Genomic DNA, 16,626 nt, shown 5'->3' on the forward strand with positions numbered 1-16,626 from the left:
CAGACTTTGAAAAAGTAGTTTGAAAATACAATATACAAGAATTTTCCCGGAGCTTTTAAAGGTCCCATGGCATGAAATTTTCACTTTATGAGGTTTTTTAACATTAATATGCGTACCCCCAGCCTGCCTATGGTCCCCCAGTGGCTAGAAATGGTGATAGGTGTAAACCGAGCCCTGGGTATCCTGCTCTGCCTTTGAGAAAATGAAAGCTCAGATGGGCCGATCTGGAATCTTGCTCCTTATAAGAGTTATCGAGCCGGCAAGTCTGTGTGTGTGGGGAGTGGGTGATAGAGCGAGGGAGAATTAAGTGAGAGAGTGACGGCGAGCGAGTACGACTCTAGAGTCATAGTGAGAGAAACAAAGTGTCTCCCCTGTGTTTTCTGACCACTGTGGCAAATCTTTAGCAGGAAACGCTTTGGCATTTTGTGTGCAATGCTGCTCCGCTGTCTGCTCTGGTCCTTGTGTATGTGCGTGTCGCAGCCTCTGGGGAATTACGTCACACAACAAAGTACAGTAGCATTGTGTACAAAGCGTCAGTCAATTTAAGTACACGCATAATGGTCCCATGAAAAACATTTTCATTAATTTATAAAAAAAAACAAAAAAAAACGGATGTCCCGGACAGTATGTAAAAAGTGGACGTTTGGTCACCCTAGTAAACGGAGCAGAACAGAGTATCCTGCTCTGCCTTTGAGAAAATGAAAGCTCAGATGGGCCGATCTGGAATCTTCTCCTTATGAGGTCATAAGGAGCAAGGTTACCTCTCCTTTCTCTGCTTTGCCCGCCCAGAGAATTTGGCCCACCCATGAGAGAGAGACATTATGGCTTTCAAACAAGCAAAGTGGCAGTTGGTCAAGGCCACCCCCCCACCCTCCACCTTAGATACAATATTAGGGGACCACTAAGGTCTATATAAAAGCATCCAAAAAGCACCATGTCATGGGACCTTTAACTGCATTTGTCTGGGCAAAACCCATGAGGACAGTGGTGAGCTCCAGAAAACCCTGAGTTACAGGGTGTGAAATGATCAATGGAAATATATATATATATATATATATATATATATGTGTATGTATGTATATGTATGTGTATATATATATATATATATATATATATATATATATATATATATATATATATATATGTATGTATGTATATGTATATGTATGTATGTATATATATATGTATGTATATATATATATATAATTTTTTTTAAAGAAATTAAAACTGTTAAGATGGCTGAGTATTGATTTTATTAGAATTTCTGTTAGTCCCCTTTAGAAATTTCAAAACGGTGCAAAAACATCCTGCAATCCAAAACTTTTTTCAGGTTTTTCACATTCATACTAAAAAGTTGTTTTGTCGCAGGGTTTCCTCCTGAAAATGTTTTTATTTACTTTGCTGGGATCGATTTAGCCATACGCATAGTAAAAAGAATAACACTGTGTGATTTAAGTTACATCATATCCTGGAGAGAACCGGTAAACGCTGTTGGCTAGTCGGCTGCTGTCTGGAGGTTCTGCCACTTATTTCCTGGCAGAAGTACTTGAGAAATCCCCTGCACGTGAAGGGGCTGCAACCCTTATATGGTCATTCAGCCCTGAGTTGTTCCTGTCTGTCTCCAAACATCTTTTCCCATCCACGTATCATGATGCGTTTATGTGCTATGGAAGTATTATGTAATACAACGTAATAAAACCAGGGTTTATCAATAGAAGAGTCCCAGTAGAATAAAAACACTCTTATAGATTAGCGGGAGATCTGACAAAATATGCATAAAAGTATATTCTATTAAAACAAACACCAGCAGAGAAATGTACAAATAAAAGCAGTAGCCCGACCTGTAATTGCGGGGAAAACATCAGTAACATTCAAGACGTGTCTTCGTTCTGTTCATTTTGCTTCCTTTTTGGTTGTTCTCCTTCTTTCAAGCAGCCGCTTGAAAAAAGCCACAGCTTTTATCACTGGGTCAACTTTCAAACATTTCTGCTTTGGGCGCTTTTTGTGCCGTTACAGACTTGGACACTGAAACTCCCATACTACAAGTGAAGGCAACACAGAGCCCACATATCTTACCTCGCAATGGGTCAGTTTAAAAGAAAGAGAAACTGAAAGCAGTCGAAGCATCATGTTGCATCATCGGCTGTCTGTCGCCAAACCCCGTTCGCTCAAAAGCCATCAGACACACGGGCTGAGCGCTTCACTCCGGCTGCACATTTACAGAACCAACAAGTCATCAAGCACCAGACATTAGTTTGCACGGAGACATAGCATTGCCTGTGTCACAGCCCATACTTTTATTTTTCATCGTGAGTCATTCAAAGTGTACATCAAGCTGCAGAGGCGCGCTGCTTTCGCGTCAACGTCAGACTTTGAATGGCAGCGCTTTGACCTGCGGGCGCGCAGCACGGATGATCCGGGCTACCGGTGGGCAAAGACAGCCAACCGGCCAGCCACTGTGCTGCAGGGGGAAGAGATGTCTCCGTTATTCATGGACACTGGGCTGGAGTCCAACAGCCCTGGCTCGGGGTCAGCTAACGGGAGCAACACCGCTGGATCGGTAAGTACTCCTTATCTATTAATCAATCAATCAATCAATCAATCAATCAATCAATCAATCAATCAATCATCCAAAGATAGACAGTAACCACATCATATCATCTCATCCCGGCTGCACTGCGATATAAATATAGGGTAACTCTTGTACTAGAACCATCACATATTCCATGTAAATAGTAAAAATAAATGTTACAATAAAATGTTATGTGGGAATAAAATAGAATACTCGTACATACTTTTCACATTAAATGTTCATTATTTACATGTATCTATCCAACAATCTATTATATTTGTCTTTTTCAAAGTGCTATACAGATAAAGTTATTATTATAAAGTCACTCTTACCAATCAAGAATAGGTCCATTGCCTTTGGGTGTCCTGTTGGGCTACTGGTCGAGACACAGCTGGGGACATTTATTGCCCACCTCTGTCTCCCCTCGTGTTCTGTCACCCAACTGTCAGGAGGAAAACATGCACCAAACATACTTAGAATATAAGCAGTCAATTATCTAAAAGTGGTTTTAAAAAAAAAACTGTAAAGAACAAAAAAAAGTGCATTGGAATTCCAAGTACTTGAGACAAGAATCCCTTTTACGTAATATTATATGGCGCTGTTAGAATAGTTGGCACCAATTGTATATTATGTCTGATAATGATTGTCACTTGGCTTCAACTTGGATTCCGTCAGCTTGTTCATGCTTTGCTGCTGTTCATCCATTCTCTTATATGGGTAAATGGAAAAGTGCACATATCTACATCTCATTTGTTAAAAAATAAATAAAAAATGTTCCTGTACTGTAGCAATGAATATGCTTTTAGTTGTTTATCTGAGAGGCATGCACCTCCAAATTGACATCTAGCTCTTGTTCCTGTTCAATTTGAATTACCTACTGTATGTTTCTTTGGACAAAAGTGTCAAATGCCAAATCAATGTAATGCAATCTGGTTTTCAGAGCAGATGACCTGCCATTTGGGATAAACATTTTAATATAGACAAAATTAGTGCTTGTGGTCCCATTTTTGGTCCGCTTGAGGCAAACCCAGTGATTGATGAAATCAATAGATGCAGCTTTGAAAGCTTTGTATGTTTTATGCCCATGCCCTGCTCCTGAATTTGAGCCTGGGAACCAGACGAATCTGCGAGCTCATGTTTTATTTCCTCTGAATAAAAAGATAATTTGCATTTGCAATTTGGTCAATGGCAATGTGAGCTACCTGAGTGTGCTACAACACAACAACTTCCTGCTTTAATTACAAGACCACATGTGATTTCATGCGATAGGTTTGCCTCATCACCTAACGAACCATGACATCCTTTTAAAACACCATGCAATTTCAAAAAGCTATTAATGTCTTCCTTAAAAAAAAGATTCCTTAAATGGCAGTAGGGGATGCCCAAAAGAGCGTTATGCACTTGAAAAACACACACAGACTCAGAATATACTGTAATTAAACCTTGGATGAGTGTGGCTAACCGTCTCTTTTGCATTCATCTTTACAGGAGAGAGAAGGAGAGGGCCAACAGATGGGAAACCGAGGAAGGAAAAGACAAGAGAAGAACAGAGACGCTGCGAGAAAGAGCCGGAAAAAACAAACCGAGAGAGCGGACGAACTTCATGAGGTTCGAAACATTCATTCTCTTATGTTTGTTCTCCCCTTCTTCCTTAAACCATCATACAGTGACTTTCTGTCTCCCTTTCAGTCATTGCCGCACACACACACACACACACACACACACACACACACACACACACACACACACACACACACACACAGAGACTGTGTGACTTGTGGGGTGTGTGTGTGTGTCTTGTGTAATCTGACAACATGCTCAAAGCCGTTTCTTGTAAATACTCTGCTTTAGGAGAAGGGCTCCCTCTGCTATGCCATCCCCATTGGCCCTCCCTCCCTCTCTCTCTCACACACACACACACACACACACACACACACACACTTACACTCACACTCTCCAACCTTTTTTTTTTTTTTTTCTCTGTCTGTACTGCTTGTTCTTTTCCCCTGAGGTGCAAATTCCACAGGTTGACACACACACACACCGAGCCAACTTTATGATTGGATTAAATTAAGCAAAAGGTGTCCTGACTCAGAAACTTCAACGTGCACTGTTGAAAAGTATTTATGGATATATTTATTTTGAAATCCGATATAATTAGATCCAACAAGAGCTACTGTCATGCCTCTGGTTCTTTTAAGGACTTTTTTTTACACATATGTTGTTGAAGGATAGAGCTCTGCATTTTCTGGTGATACTGGAGTTTGGTTTTATATTGAAATGTGTGTTGTCATTATTAATACGATTCACCACAAATTCTCAGTATATTTTGTTTTGTCAGGAGTAAGAGTAAAAATGCCGCTAAAAGAATGTTTGGACATGTTGAGAAATACACGTATTCTCTCTTGCCGAGTGTTAGATGAGACGACTGATACCACTACTGTACAGATATGATGTGGTGGTGTTGATTATCATCATCGTTCACATGACTTATTACTTTCAGGCCATTAATACGTCATAATACACACACACCCATAAAATCTGTTATGACTGTTCTTATTGACAATATAAAATCCAAACCTGTAGTTCACTGCCCTGCACCTAGCCACATGGTTAAAGATATTTCTCTTTGACACTAATTACCTGCACAGTTGGCAGTTATACAGTTAACCTGTTATAACTGGTTGGATAAGTGTGTGATTTTACTGAATTTATGAATGGGTGTGTGCGTTGGAAGGAGTACAGGCTTTTGGTTTCTCTCTCTCTCTCTTCTCTTTCAGTTCTGCTCCTCCCAGGTTTATTTTTACCACAAATCAGTTTGACTCGGTGTCAGCAGTTCATGGTTTAAAGGGTGAGCACGCGTGACACACAACTGCATAGCCCTGATCCTTTGACTGGGACCTCCGTGACCTCGGTAGAATATAGTAGAAATGGAATCCTTCTGAAGGGAATCCCCGTTCTGCTGAGCATTATTCAAGTCTGTACTCGCAGTCATTGGTGCTCAGTGGAGATCAGTGGTGGAATGTAACAAAGTACAAATACTTCGTTACAAGTACATTTTTCTCGTATCTGTACTTCACTTAAGTAGAATCAATAGTGCATACTTTTGACTTTGTTACATTTTGCAGCAATACTTTCCACTCCGCTACATTTTTACAACGTTCTGTTACATTTTCATTACATTTTCTGATTGGATCTGTTTTCCCCCCTGCCAAAACGTCTTCCTGACCGTCATGTACGGCACGAGCTGGCCCGAGCCGGCCCGAGCCGGCCCGAAATGGGAGTGGGGGAGCAGGTCAGGGATGGCAAGTGACGGTGATCCCCATAGCTCCCCGCGGGGTAGTGGAGCTGCTGAAGCCCTAACTGCTGCTGCTACGGGCGGAGATGAGAGCTCAGCTGCTCTGAGGCTTTATGAATGGTTTATAGCACGTGTCAAACTCAAGACTCAAATCCGGCCCCTTGCAGATTTAGATCCGGCCCGTATATCAGTTTGGGTTCACAATAAATTTTGGCCCGCCTAGTTGTGCGCCAAACCAAAAACACAGGAAAGTGTTTTTTAAACTGCAATTACCTGACATTCAAAGCAGAATTTGGCAGATTTGCCGACTCCGAGCGTTTTCATATTCAGGCTGTGAAACAGGTTGTTGTTAAAAAAAAATGTATCATTGTTTTGCTTGATTTGCTAAATTCTATGATGGCTAAGGAACTCTTTTGATGACTTTTGTAGGGCTTCATGTCAACAAAAATGCGACAAAAAGCAACAAATTTACAAATAGGTGACAAATGTCTGAGAAAGCCACGAAAAAGTCGGAACAAAAATTATGAAAAAAGTGACAAGCAGCAACAAAAGCACGTCAATAAACTCTACATGTCTGGCCCTTGGTGTGATTTCTCTTTTTCCAGTGTGGCCCCTAGTGAAAATGAGTTTGACACCCCTGGTTTACAGTCTGGTTGTCATTTCCTGAATGTTTGTCTCGAAAAGCGACTCCGTCAAGAGAGGGTGGTTCATTACATGGAGGACAGACCAGAATTTAGTTTTTAGTTTATTTTTCAGAGATATATATATATATATATATACCAGCTGCTGTGGAGCAGGGGTGTCACGATACATCAGTCTGGATCCATATATAGATTCAATCATCAACGATCTAATCTTATCGGTGCAAAGTGAAAATATTGATACACATCATCATCTTTAAGATGAAATTCCCACTTTATGTTTATTCGTTTTATTCAAAAGAGTGATTTGTTTCTCATTTAAATGTTTGGAAGAGCTTAGCAATGGAATTGCCAAATCATATTTTAGATGGAACTGCTTGTGGGTTGGTATGAATGTAACTGATTGTAGTAAATAGGCGTATGGTATGGTCTCATATCGGCTCCAGGGCCCTGAATGGAATCAAATCGAACTCGTGCCGTGGCAGGCTTTATCAGTAAATACTTTATTGTTGTCCAAAGAATCAATATAATATCATATCATAATAAAACATGTCATTTACACCCCTACCAGGAGAAAACCATTCTAGAAACTCGAAATAGGAACAGGTTTATTTTTAGCCAATTTTTGACTCTTTATTTTACAGATAAAATTTACCCACTCTGCATTGACCTGCATGGAATCACATTTGTTGCTCTCTCCACCCTCTGCTTTCATGCAGAACTTTCAGTACTGTCACCTAAGAGCAATATTTCAGTTCTCCTTTGAGGTTCAGACTTTGGCCGCACATTTTGTGCTTTCTATTACAGCTTAAAGGAGAGCGTGACTAGTGTTGCTTAGATGTAGTGTTTCATTCTCGCAGGCCAGCTTTGATATTACAGTATGTGTGTGAGTGGGATGTCTTTTGATTCATGTCTGTAATCAGTTTTTATGGTTATTGAGTGGCACTCTTAGGGATAATAAAGATAGACTTGACCAAACTTCACATTAACTCTTGTCATTTCTGTATACCTCCCTTATCTGTTTCCCTTCCCCCTCTTCTCTTAAGGAGCTCCAGTGTCTGGAGCGTTCCAATTCAGCCCTTAAAAAGGAGATTGCCGCATTGAAAAAAGACTTCCACCTTTATACGACGACATTGGAGTGCCACAAGCCTTTTTGCTGCCTCAAAGACTCCATTTCCAGCTCCAGCTCTACAACCTGCCTCTCGGTTTCCCCCGAGGCCAGCTGTCGGGCTGGCCCCAGCCCTCCTGCTGTCCCTCCCCAGGCCTCAGGCTCCACTTTTGCTGCTGCCCCTCCGCTTTCTACCTCCTCAACCCATAGCCTGGGTCTTCAAACCCGCGACTGTGTTGGAAGCACACCTCTCTCCTCTTCAACTGCTACTCCTCCAACAACCACGACATTAGCCTCACCTAGCGGCTCGTCTGCTGAACTCGCCACTACGTCCAGCTCTGTAACGGCCCCTTACTCTGCCTCTTTCTCTGCTGACGCGGCTCCTCACTCTTTGTTCAGCCAACATCCTCCTTCTCTAATCACGTCAAGGCAGACAAACGTTCCGCCTGTCTGCACCAGCCTTGTTTCAAACCCCGCACCCTCCATTTCTCTCACTGCAGCTGCTCAGCCTCAATCTGGCCAAAGCATCATCAATGAAAGCTCTGCAATGTCATCAAATGCTGATTTCTCTCCACTTCATTCTGGTGCACTGGATGCCTTTCTAATGAAACAGGCCACTTTTATAACCGATTCATCTAATGTAGTGCCCCCTTACTCCCATTTAGGGGCAGAAAACACAGGTCTAGTAGCGCAAGGTTGCTCCATGGATGTGCCCCAGCTTCATCCATGTCAGTTCAGCAGAAATCCAATGGATTCAAGTCCACCAACGTTTCAAGCTCCTGCTCTTCAGTCCCTCTCAGCGCCGCCTCCTGACTCTGCTTTTGCCTTAAAGCCGAGTTATAGCCAACAGGTCACACTCAATCCTGCGCCTCTGCTTTCCCTGCTCACTGTCCCGAGTCCCCTTTATGTACCTCAGACTACCTCCAGCATCTTTGATGGACCTCTCTATCAACCTTCACCTTCACTGCCACAACTGGGGGATATCTCAAAAGATCTCTCCCTTTCTGAGCTCCTGGAGGTCAATGATTGGATACTAAATGGGACTAGTCACCAGTAGCACTACATTGCAAACAAAGACCAGCTTTATTTTGCCAAAATGTTCCTTTTAATATATATATATATATATATATATACATATACATATACATATACATATATATATATATATATATATATATATATATATATATATATATATATATATATAGCTGAGATTTCAGAGACTGGAGTAATAATATGTATATATGTGTGTGTGTGTGTGTGTGTGTGTATATATGTATATGAGCCGAGATGTGTGTGCGTTAAAACACGCAGCACCTGACTGGGAACGATACAGAGAGAGTTACCAACGGCCGCTGGGGCAGATGAACTCAGTCTCTTTTCTGTAAATAAGCTACAATTAAACCTTTGTGAGTAAAAATAATTATTGTCAATACTCAATGCACTCACCTGTGTAGACCGTCATAAACATTTAGAAAGCGATATTTCAATCTGCTCTGTCTGCTCAGTCCACTACTACTACCTCTACTCTGCAAATAGCGAATTTTTACAAACAAGCTAAAACAAAAGCTGTCAGTTTTTAGTCTAACTGTTTATCTTAGTTTGCTGGGAATCTGGAAATTTGGACAAATTCTTGTAAACCTCACTGCTGGCTGAACAAACCAAACCCTCTGCTGTAGCGGACAATCTATGGAAGTAATATAAGACCAAAACAGATACATCTGGCTACTTAATATGCACGTGAATGATGCGATCGTTATGTTTGAGTTCTTCATTCCTGATGATGTTAATGCTGGTTGTATTATTTTGAAACCGCATCTTTCATTGCAAATGAGGCATACATGACGAGTGCATAGCCTGCTTATCAGTCCATTCATCATTAAAGCTGGGCTTTTCCGGACCGGATCAGAATATGAAAAACAGCCAAAACGAATGTCAAAAATGGTCAAAGCCAATGCAGCAGAAGCAGAGATATCCCAGCTTTTAGTCCCTAGGTTAAGTCAAGCTCCAAAAACACTGGATCCTACACGTCCCACAATGCAACTAATAGCATATTTTTGGTTGGATGCTGGTAAATGCTTGGTAAATGTCTTTCAAGCTCCATGCCTCCAGTTCCTGTAACGCAGGCTTTCTGTTACACATTTGTACCCTTCCAGCCCAAAAAGGGAAGCTCTAAGAGCCCTTATGATGCACCGTGGTTCTTTTCACAGAATTGACAAAGTTCCTCGAGTGCTGACAATTACCAACGCCTAGCTGAGATTTCAGAGACTGGAGTAATAATAAATCCGCTGTTATCATTTCTAAAATCCAGAGATGAGACACCAAAAAAAACAAACAAGACTCATCATTTCAAACTTTGACTTGTAATTTTAGATGGGGTGGAATACTCACTTCCTTGCAACTTTAAGGAAATGTCATTAGGAGAAATGTCCAACTGTTGTGTGAAGTGCCAGAGTTATCTACACAGCCATGACCCAGCTGCTTATTTTAGCCATTATTATAATTTTATGGCAGAATATTCTTTATTTTTCTTTTCTTTTTACCTCCTTTTTAAAATACATAATCAAAACACACAGACGCTCCTCACAGAGTCCTGTGTATTTTACTGCTAATACAAATTTTAATTTTGTTTGTTTTTTAAAGTTACAATTATTTATTTTTCTACATTTCAGATGATGTAATTGATGTAATTTCTTCACTTCCAATAATAGGATTGCATTATTTATACTTACTGTGATTATGCTACTATATGATAATTATTCATTTAGGTATTTTTTAGGCTTTTCTTACAACGGTGGATCTCCAACCAGATAAAGTGGCAACTGCCCAGGGCCCCAAACGCTCGATGGTGTTTTAAGCCCCCACCGTCGACTTCAAGGCAGCGCTGCGACCGTCTACTTCAAGGAACCTAACCCTAACCCCTGCCTAATCCTAGTTCCTTCCATGCAGCGCTGCCTGGAAGACGACGTTGGGGGCTTAAAACACCAAACACCGCCCCCAAACCCTCAGGGGCCCCACAGTCCCCATTGAATGTGTGTCTGTTAGTTTGTGGTAATTTGATACATTGCTAATAATGGTGCAAACATTTTTGTAATTGGTGCTACATGACCAGAGAAAATGAAGATAAGAAGCTTTGATATTCCCTTTCGCTCAAAAGAAACCCAGCGCTGCACCGGACCGGACCGATAAATGCTCGCGGCGGGTGACATAATGCGAGCTCATCCAGATCGTCAGTATTGACACAGAATAGCGGCGGGCTGGTACAAACAATCTCATAGAACAGTTAAACAGTTGGCTGATTTTTTCCCCTGGGCCTCATAGTGGTTAAATCCAGGCATGATTACATGGACAATCCAGCGACAACTCAAGATCTAATGGCCCACCCCTGTGGGTCTAAACCTATGATAATAATTGTGATTAATAATTCCCTTATTGTGTTTATTTCAAGTGACTAAAATTAGAGAAATTCTTGTATTTGACTTCCTCTCCCTGTAACTGACAATAAGAGAACCTGTTGTATAGGGACTACTGCTGGTAAGAAATGAGGAGTGGATTGTATTATTTTTTTAAGTTAGGTAAACATAGCTAAGCCTACGCACATTGATTGTATTGAAATGACGACTTTGGTTTTTCAAAGGATGATTCATGTTGATTATTCTGCTTTATATACTCTATATCTGCAGGTATAGGATATATAGGAGGGTGTGCTCCACACACACGTTAGGGATTCAGTGTGGGGTGTATGAGTTGTGATTATTTTTTATTTATCATGCATTAGATTAATATATTTATGCTTTAACACTGGTTGCAGTAGAAAAGTTAATTACAAATAAAAACATTTTAATAACGTGTTATTTCACTTTTTCACTTTTTCTCAATTAACAATTCAGTTCTATATGTAAAACAATATCCTCTATCTACAATTAAAGTGAAGCTGTGTAACTTTTGAAAGAACATATAACCCATTACATTTCTTACAAATTTCAAGTATTAATTAGCAATAAAACACCCTTGATCTGTACTACAGCCTTATTTGGTTTGGTATGATTGGTAGATTTTGGTGGCGAATGTTGGCAAACCTCATGTTGCTGTATAACTTTACGGACTAACTTTACGGACCTGAGGAATCTTTTCTTTTCCACATATGCAAGCAAGTGTTGCACTACAATTTAGCATTTTAACATAAATGTTACGTGGCCACAAGTGACATTCAACAAGAGTTAGTCAAAGTTTGGTAGATAGTACACTGTTGTTCATGGGACATCAATATTGCAGATTATGGCTTACGTATAGACCGTTTTGTCCATGCAAGTGGTGTGGCTCTGCGATGCAACCTCACCCTGTCTCGGTCAGGCCACCTTTGTTCACATTTATTTGTTTATTTGACAGGGACAGTGCTCATTATTCAAATGCAAACTAACTGTAAATGAGCCAGAGTTAGCTCAGCAGGCTAATTTTCATTTGTTGTCCCTGGCCAGTTTTAAAATGGAAACCTAAAAAATAAAATACAATAAACTGATTTAATACAGTCGGTACGTAAAAGCAACGTACACAGACCAACATTCGGACAGGCACAATGCACAACAACATGTAACGACATACAACACATCAGACACACAACACATCAGACAGCAAACGACGAAACAAGACAAATCTGCAGGCAGGCAGCAAAAGTCAGCAGGCAGTCAGCAGTCTAATGTGCACATATCTGGTTATCAATAAGCCAGTTCTTCAACTGACCAGTGAAAGACCGATAAGTATTTACTTCTTATCTGCACTGGCAACATATCCCAGTTTTTAGATGCTGTTACAGAGAACGCTGGCTGACCAAAAGCACTTCTTTGAGTGGGTATGATACAGTCCCCTCTTGTGGTGCCTCAGTCTGGTAACATGAGAGCCTGCTCTCTGAACAACAAATGTTTTCAGTGGTGGCTGAGCAGTGTTATGTAAGATCTTATAAACTAGACAAAGGTTACCATATTTAATCAGGTTTTCCCAACTTAAAAGTATAAAAAATTTGACAGTTGTGATAACTGTTGGGTTTCTGATCTAGAACTTTGAGAGTACGTTTATATAGAGTTCCAAATGGTTTCCTTGTGGATTTGTTAGCCTGAGCCCAGCTAGTAAAACAATATTGTATGTAAAATGCGAGATAATCATGGCATTCATAAATATCATAGCAGTTTTAAAGCTGAGTGATTGTCTGACAAATCTAAAGTTACTCAACTTAAATCTAACTCTTTACTTTTAACATGAGATTGAAATATCTCAATAAACACCCATTGGATGGATTGTCATGAAATTTTGTGCAGATGTTCACGGTCCCCAGAGGAGAATCCTGACGACTTGGGTGACTTTTTTTTTTTAGCGCCACCATCGGGGGCCTGTTTCACAAAACCAATCGTGGATGAATTTAGCCTTGACTCGGTTTCACGAAAGCGGAGGCACATAAATCACCATGGAGATTTATTCTGTGCAGCTAGCCTGCTCCCGATCAGGCTAACAGCCAGGCTAACAGCTAGCCTGCTCCCAACCAGGCTAACAGCCAGGATTTCTTTAATCCTGGAGCCTTTTATGATCACCCAGCAGTGGTTTTACCCTATTGTTTTCAGCCTGGATTAAAATACAACAGGTGCATATTGCTGTTCATTTAAGTACTGATATTATTTAAAGTTGTGACCATTATTTTTTTTTTAAATAATTACTCATGCGACAGTCATTGGTGCTGTTATATTGCTGTATGAAGACTGCTGTTCACATATTGTTGTTAGAAGTTTGATGAATATGTTATATATTATGGCAGTTGTTGAGATAATTAGAAAAGGCTGATACAATTTCAAATGTGTTTTAAATGAAGTCTGTTGCTAAGGGCAATACATACAATGCTGTACATTTCTATAGTTGACCAATGCACCTTGAATTATTTTAGTTGATTTTTTTTTTTTAAATTCTTTAACAATAAGGATCATGTTTGTTCCTCTTCCATGTACATTGTATTTGGCATTCTTAGCACACAATTTGTGTTGTCCAGTAAACTGGGACTATAATTTGGGAGGATTGTACAATTTTAAGAACATATTCTAATTGTACAATCCTCCCAAATGAGAGTCTTAGTACACTGGACCAGTAACTATCTAGTGATGTATGCTACTGTACATTCATGTAACAACAGCGAGAGGACACCCCAATGGTTTTTGACCTTATATTTTGCTGGGGATGAATATACTCTGTTGCATTCATGTTTACAGCGTGCATGGAATTTATCACTTAATTATCTTTATATTTTCTAGATTTTAGAGTCCATTTTCTTCAGTGTCTTTATTTTCTATGTCCATACATATGAGGGAGTAAGGCATATAATATGTAGAGAAGGAAACTCGTCCTCTTTAAAAAATAAAACAAACGCGAAAAAAGTGTGGCAGATAATAGCGGACAGACTGAATGATAGTTTAAAAATATACATTTATGAACTACTGCTCTTAACTGAAAGCATTCAGTGAGTCACTGTCATTTGCAAAAACGAACAGTTGTACACTTAGCATCAAAAGCGAGCATTGGAAGTTAATATGACTTAGGAAATTTATATTTTAGCCCATGAGAGAGAGAGAGAGAGAGAGAGAGAGAGAGAGGAACAGAGTGAAAGAGATATTTACGCATCATATTCTAGCGTTATAGAAAATTGATCTTCATGGTAAATTGAAGTGAGTAACATTATCTTCTGCTCACTTTTAAGGAAAAGAGTACAACTGTAAATTTGTGCAAATGATTAGTAGCCTAATCCTTGAATGGAATGATTACGATGGCTTCAATTCAGAGCCGTGGTCAGTTAATGTATATATTTAGGCTACAATTACGCATTCAGTCGGTCCCTGATCGTCCGCCTCGCCTTCTCTCGCTGTTTCACAGCGGCCGTGTTTCTTTTCTTTTTATACAAATAATGTGTTTCACATCATAATACTTCCACAAGAATCTGCTGCTCACTGTGTATAAAGTATGTACAATGCGTATTCTCCATTTTGGCATCAGTAAATCTGTGATCGACCTCGCGGTCTTTTGAGGAATGCCGTGGACGCGCATCTATCTGAATGACTTCAGCCTGGCTCGACCTAGTCGCTCCTCCTCAGCCTGGTCTTCATGAAACGCACCAAGCCAGGATGCACAGATTAGACTAGGTCAAGCCTCGCTTTATCAGTTCTCCTATATTTATATATTCTGCTTTTGTGAAACAGGCCCCAGGTGTGCTTTTGAGTGAAATGTCTTAACAACTGTAGGATGGATGGCCATGACATTTGTTGCAGACGTTCCCGCTTCCCTCAGGAAGAATTGTCATAACTTCGGTGATCCTCTGACTTTTCCTCTTCTCTTAATTTGTCTAATACTTTGGTTTATGAGCAACTACTTTTCCAAAGCTAATGACATTTTCAGCCCCAGCTGTACTTTGTGCATGTTCTGCGCTAATTAGGAAATCTTAGCACACTAACATGCTAAACTAAGAGGGTCCAGCATGATAACATTGCCATTGTGAGCATGTCTGCACGCAGATGTTAGCATTTTTGCTCAAAGCGCTGCAGCCTCACAGAGCCGATAGCATTTAGTCTCGTTAATAGATTATACAGTCTATTAATTAGAATGTGAACGAATGTTGCCAGATTGAATATAGACTTGAAAAGATGTTTAATAGATTCTCTCCCAGTTCTTATAGAGTACGATGCAATAATAGAGTGCTGTTAACCAGAGTGTTTCTAAATGTCAGGTCGGTATTAACAGCCAGTAAATGAGTTCGCAGACCGGCAGCAACGCTCCCAGCCACTTACCGGACTACCGGTCCCCCCGGTATTTTGACCCAGAAGGCAACCGGCTGAGCTCATCTGCGACACAACATAGAGGAGGGGGAGGAGAGAAAGGGGCGCAGGCGCGTGGTATTACGCACGCCCTTGTACTGAATATAAGATGATAAGGCTGGAGTTTTTTTTTTTTTTTTTTTTTTTTGTATGGTGAGAAGAGCAGTAAGGAGGGTTCAAGGCTGGCAGCGCAAACACACCACCAAAACACATCCACTGCCAGCCAAGGTGTGACTTTGAGAGGGAGACGATAGCGCGTGGATAATTGCGCTTCGGAGTGCGCGAGCGTGCGCGTGAGAGAGATAGAACAAGTGGCTTATACTAGTGAAGGCAAGAACAATGGATGGGATTTGATCTTCAAAGCCAACTACAACCCCGCGTACACGCGCAATCAACACACACGCACGCACGCGCGCGCGCACGCTCACCTCAAATAAGAAGCGAGAAAAATGGGGAAAGGGAGGGGAGGAATGGGGGAGGCGGGGAGTCAGACAGAAACACTGACGAGCGGTGCGCTGATGGAGAATCGAAGCGAATACTTCCAAACCGGATGAGACCGCAGCCAGAGGTTTGGCAGAGGTGATGCAGTGACAGCAGAGGAGCGCGAGGCACTAATGACGCATCTGTTTAAAATGAACCGGGTTTAAGAGGCAAAGCCAGGCCACATAAATAAAGGCAAATAAATAAATAAATCCATCCTATAGCGTCATCCGCATTGAGGAGCCTCACTCCTCTCTCTCCTTGCACCACCTTTGGGCTGAGGAACCAGTGGCAAGACTGTCAGAGTGACATAAGTCAGCATCCGGTTACAGCTTTCAAAATAAAACCTTTGTTAATGCACCTCCCTTGTAATATGTGTGGCACTGAAACCTTTACTGCGTGGCTTCTTGTTTTTGAATAGAATATGTTATGCATGTAATATCCAGGTGTGTTCACCACTTCAGGAAGTTAAATAATCAGGGTGTTCTGATCTTAGCAGGACTGTGGAGAAAATGATAACCATATTGATCTCTGGTCATGCCCAGGGTTGAAATAACTCTGGGGCTGGCTATATATGCATTAAACAATATTTTGTACATCTGGGGAGAATACCGGGAGAAATATTGGGCATTGTGAGCAATAGTGAGTATCTAAAGAGTAACTGATATGAAATTATTTTATAAGGG

General features: G+C 40.7%; 1 protein-coding gene and 1 long non-coding RNA gene across 2 annotated transcripts; one reads left to right on the plus strand and one right to left on the minus strand.

Moving 5' to 3' along the window:
• Positions 1 to 1,511: 1,511 nt before the first annotated feature.
• batf2 (basic leucine zipper ATF-like transcription factor 2) lies at positions 1,512 to 8,706 on the plus strand. Its single transcript, XM_028564383.1, has 3 exons — positions 1,512 to 2,560; positions 4,061 to 4,180; positions 7,558 to 8,706. The coding sequence occupies exons 1-3, from the start codon at positions 2,477 to 2,479 to the stop codon at positions 8,674 to 8,676; spliced, it is 1,323 nt and encodes a 440-aa protein (XP_028420184.1). The 5' UTR covers positions 1,512 to 2,476; the 3' UTR covers positions 8,677 to 8,706.
• LOC114545836 (uncharacterized) lies at positions 2,274 to 15,514 on the minus strand. The gene is made up of 3 exons (XR_003690934.1): positions 15,434 to 15,514; positions 2,905 to 3,014; positions 2,274 to 2,461 (listed from the first exon to the last, which is right to left on the minus strand). It is a non-coding gene; the product is annotated as an uncharacterized LOC114545836 (long non-coding RNA).
• Positions 15,515 to 16,626: the final 1,112 nt, after the last annotated feature.

This window comes from Perca flavescens, chromosome 19, assembly GCF_004354835.1.
Source record: "Perca flavescens isolate YP-PL-M2 chromosome 19, PFLA_1.0, whole genome shotgun sequence".
NCBI classification, from domain to species: Eukaryota; Metazoa; Chordata; class Actinopteri; order Perciformes; family Percidae; genus Perca; species Perca flavescens.

What these genes read in the sequence shown, in the direction of transcription:
- batf2 (XM_028564383.1), top strand. Translation starts at nt 2,477, where the DNA reads ATGTCTCCGTTATTCATGGACACTGGGCTGGAGTCCAACAGCCCTGGC. An exon ending in GGAGCAACACCGCTGGATCG is followed by an intron (nt 2,561 to 4,060) that starts GTAAGTACTCCT and finishes TCATCTTTACAG; the next exon opens with GAGAGAGAAGGAGAGGGCCA. An exon ending in GAGCGGACGAACTTCATGAG is followed by an intron (nt 4,181 to 7,557) that starts GTTCGAAACATT and finishes TCTTCTCTTAAG; the next exon opens with GAGCTCCAGTGTCTGGAGCG.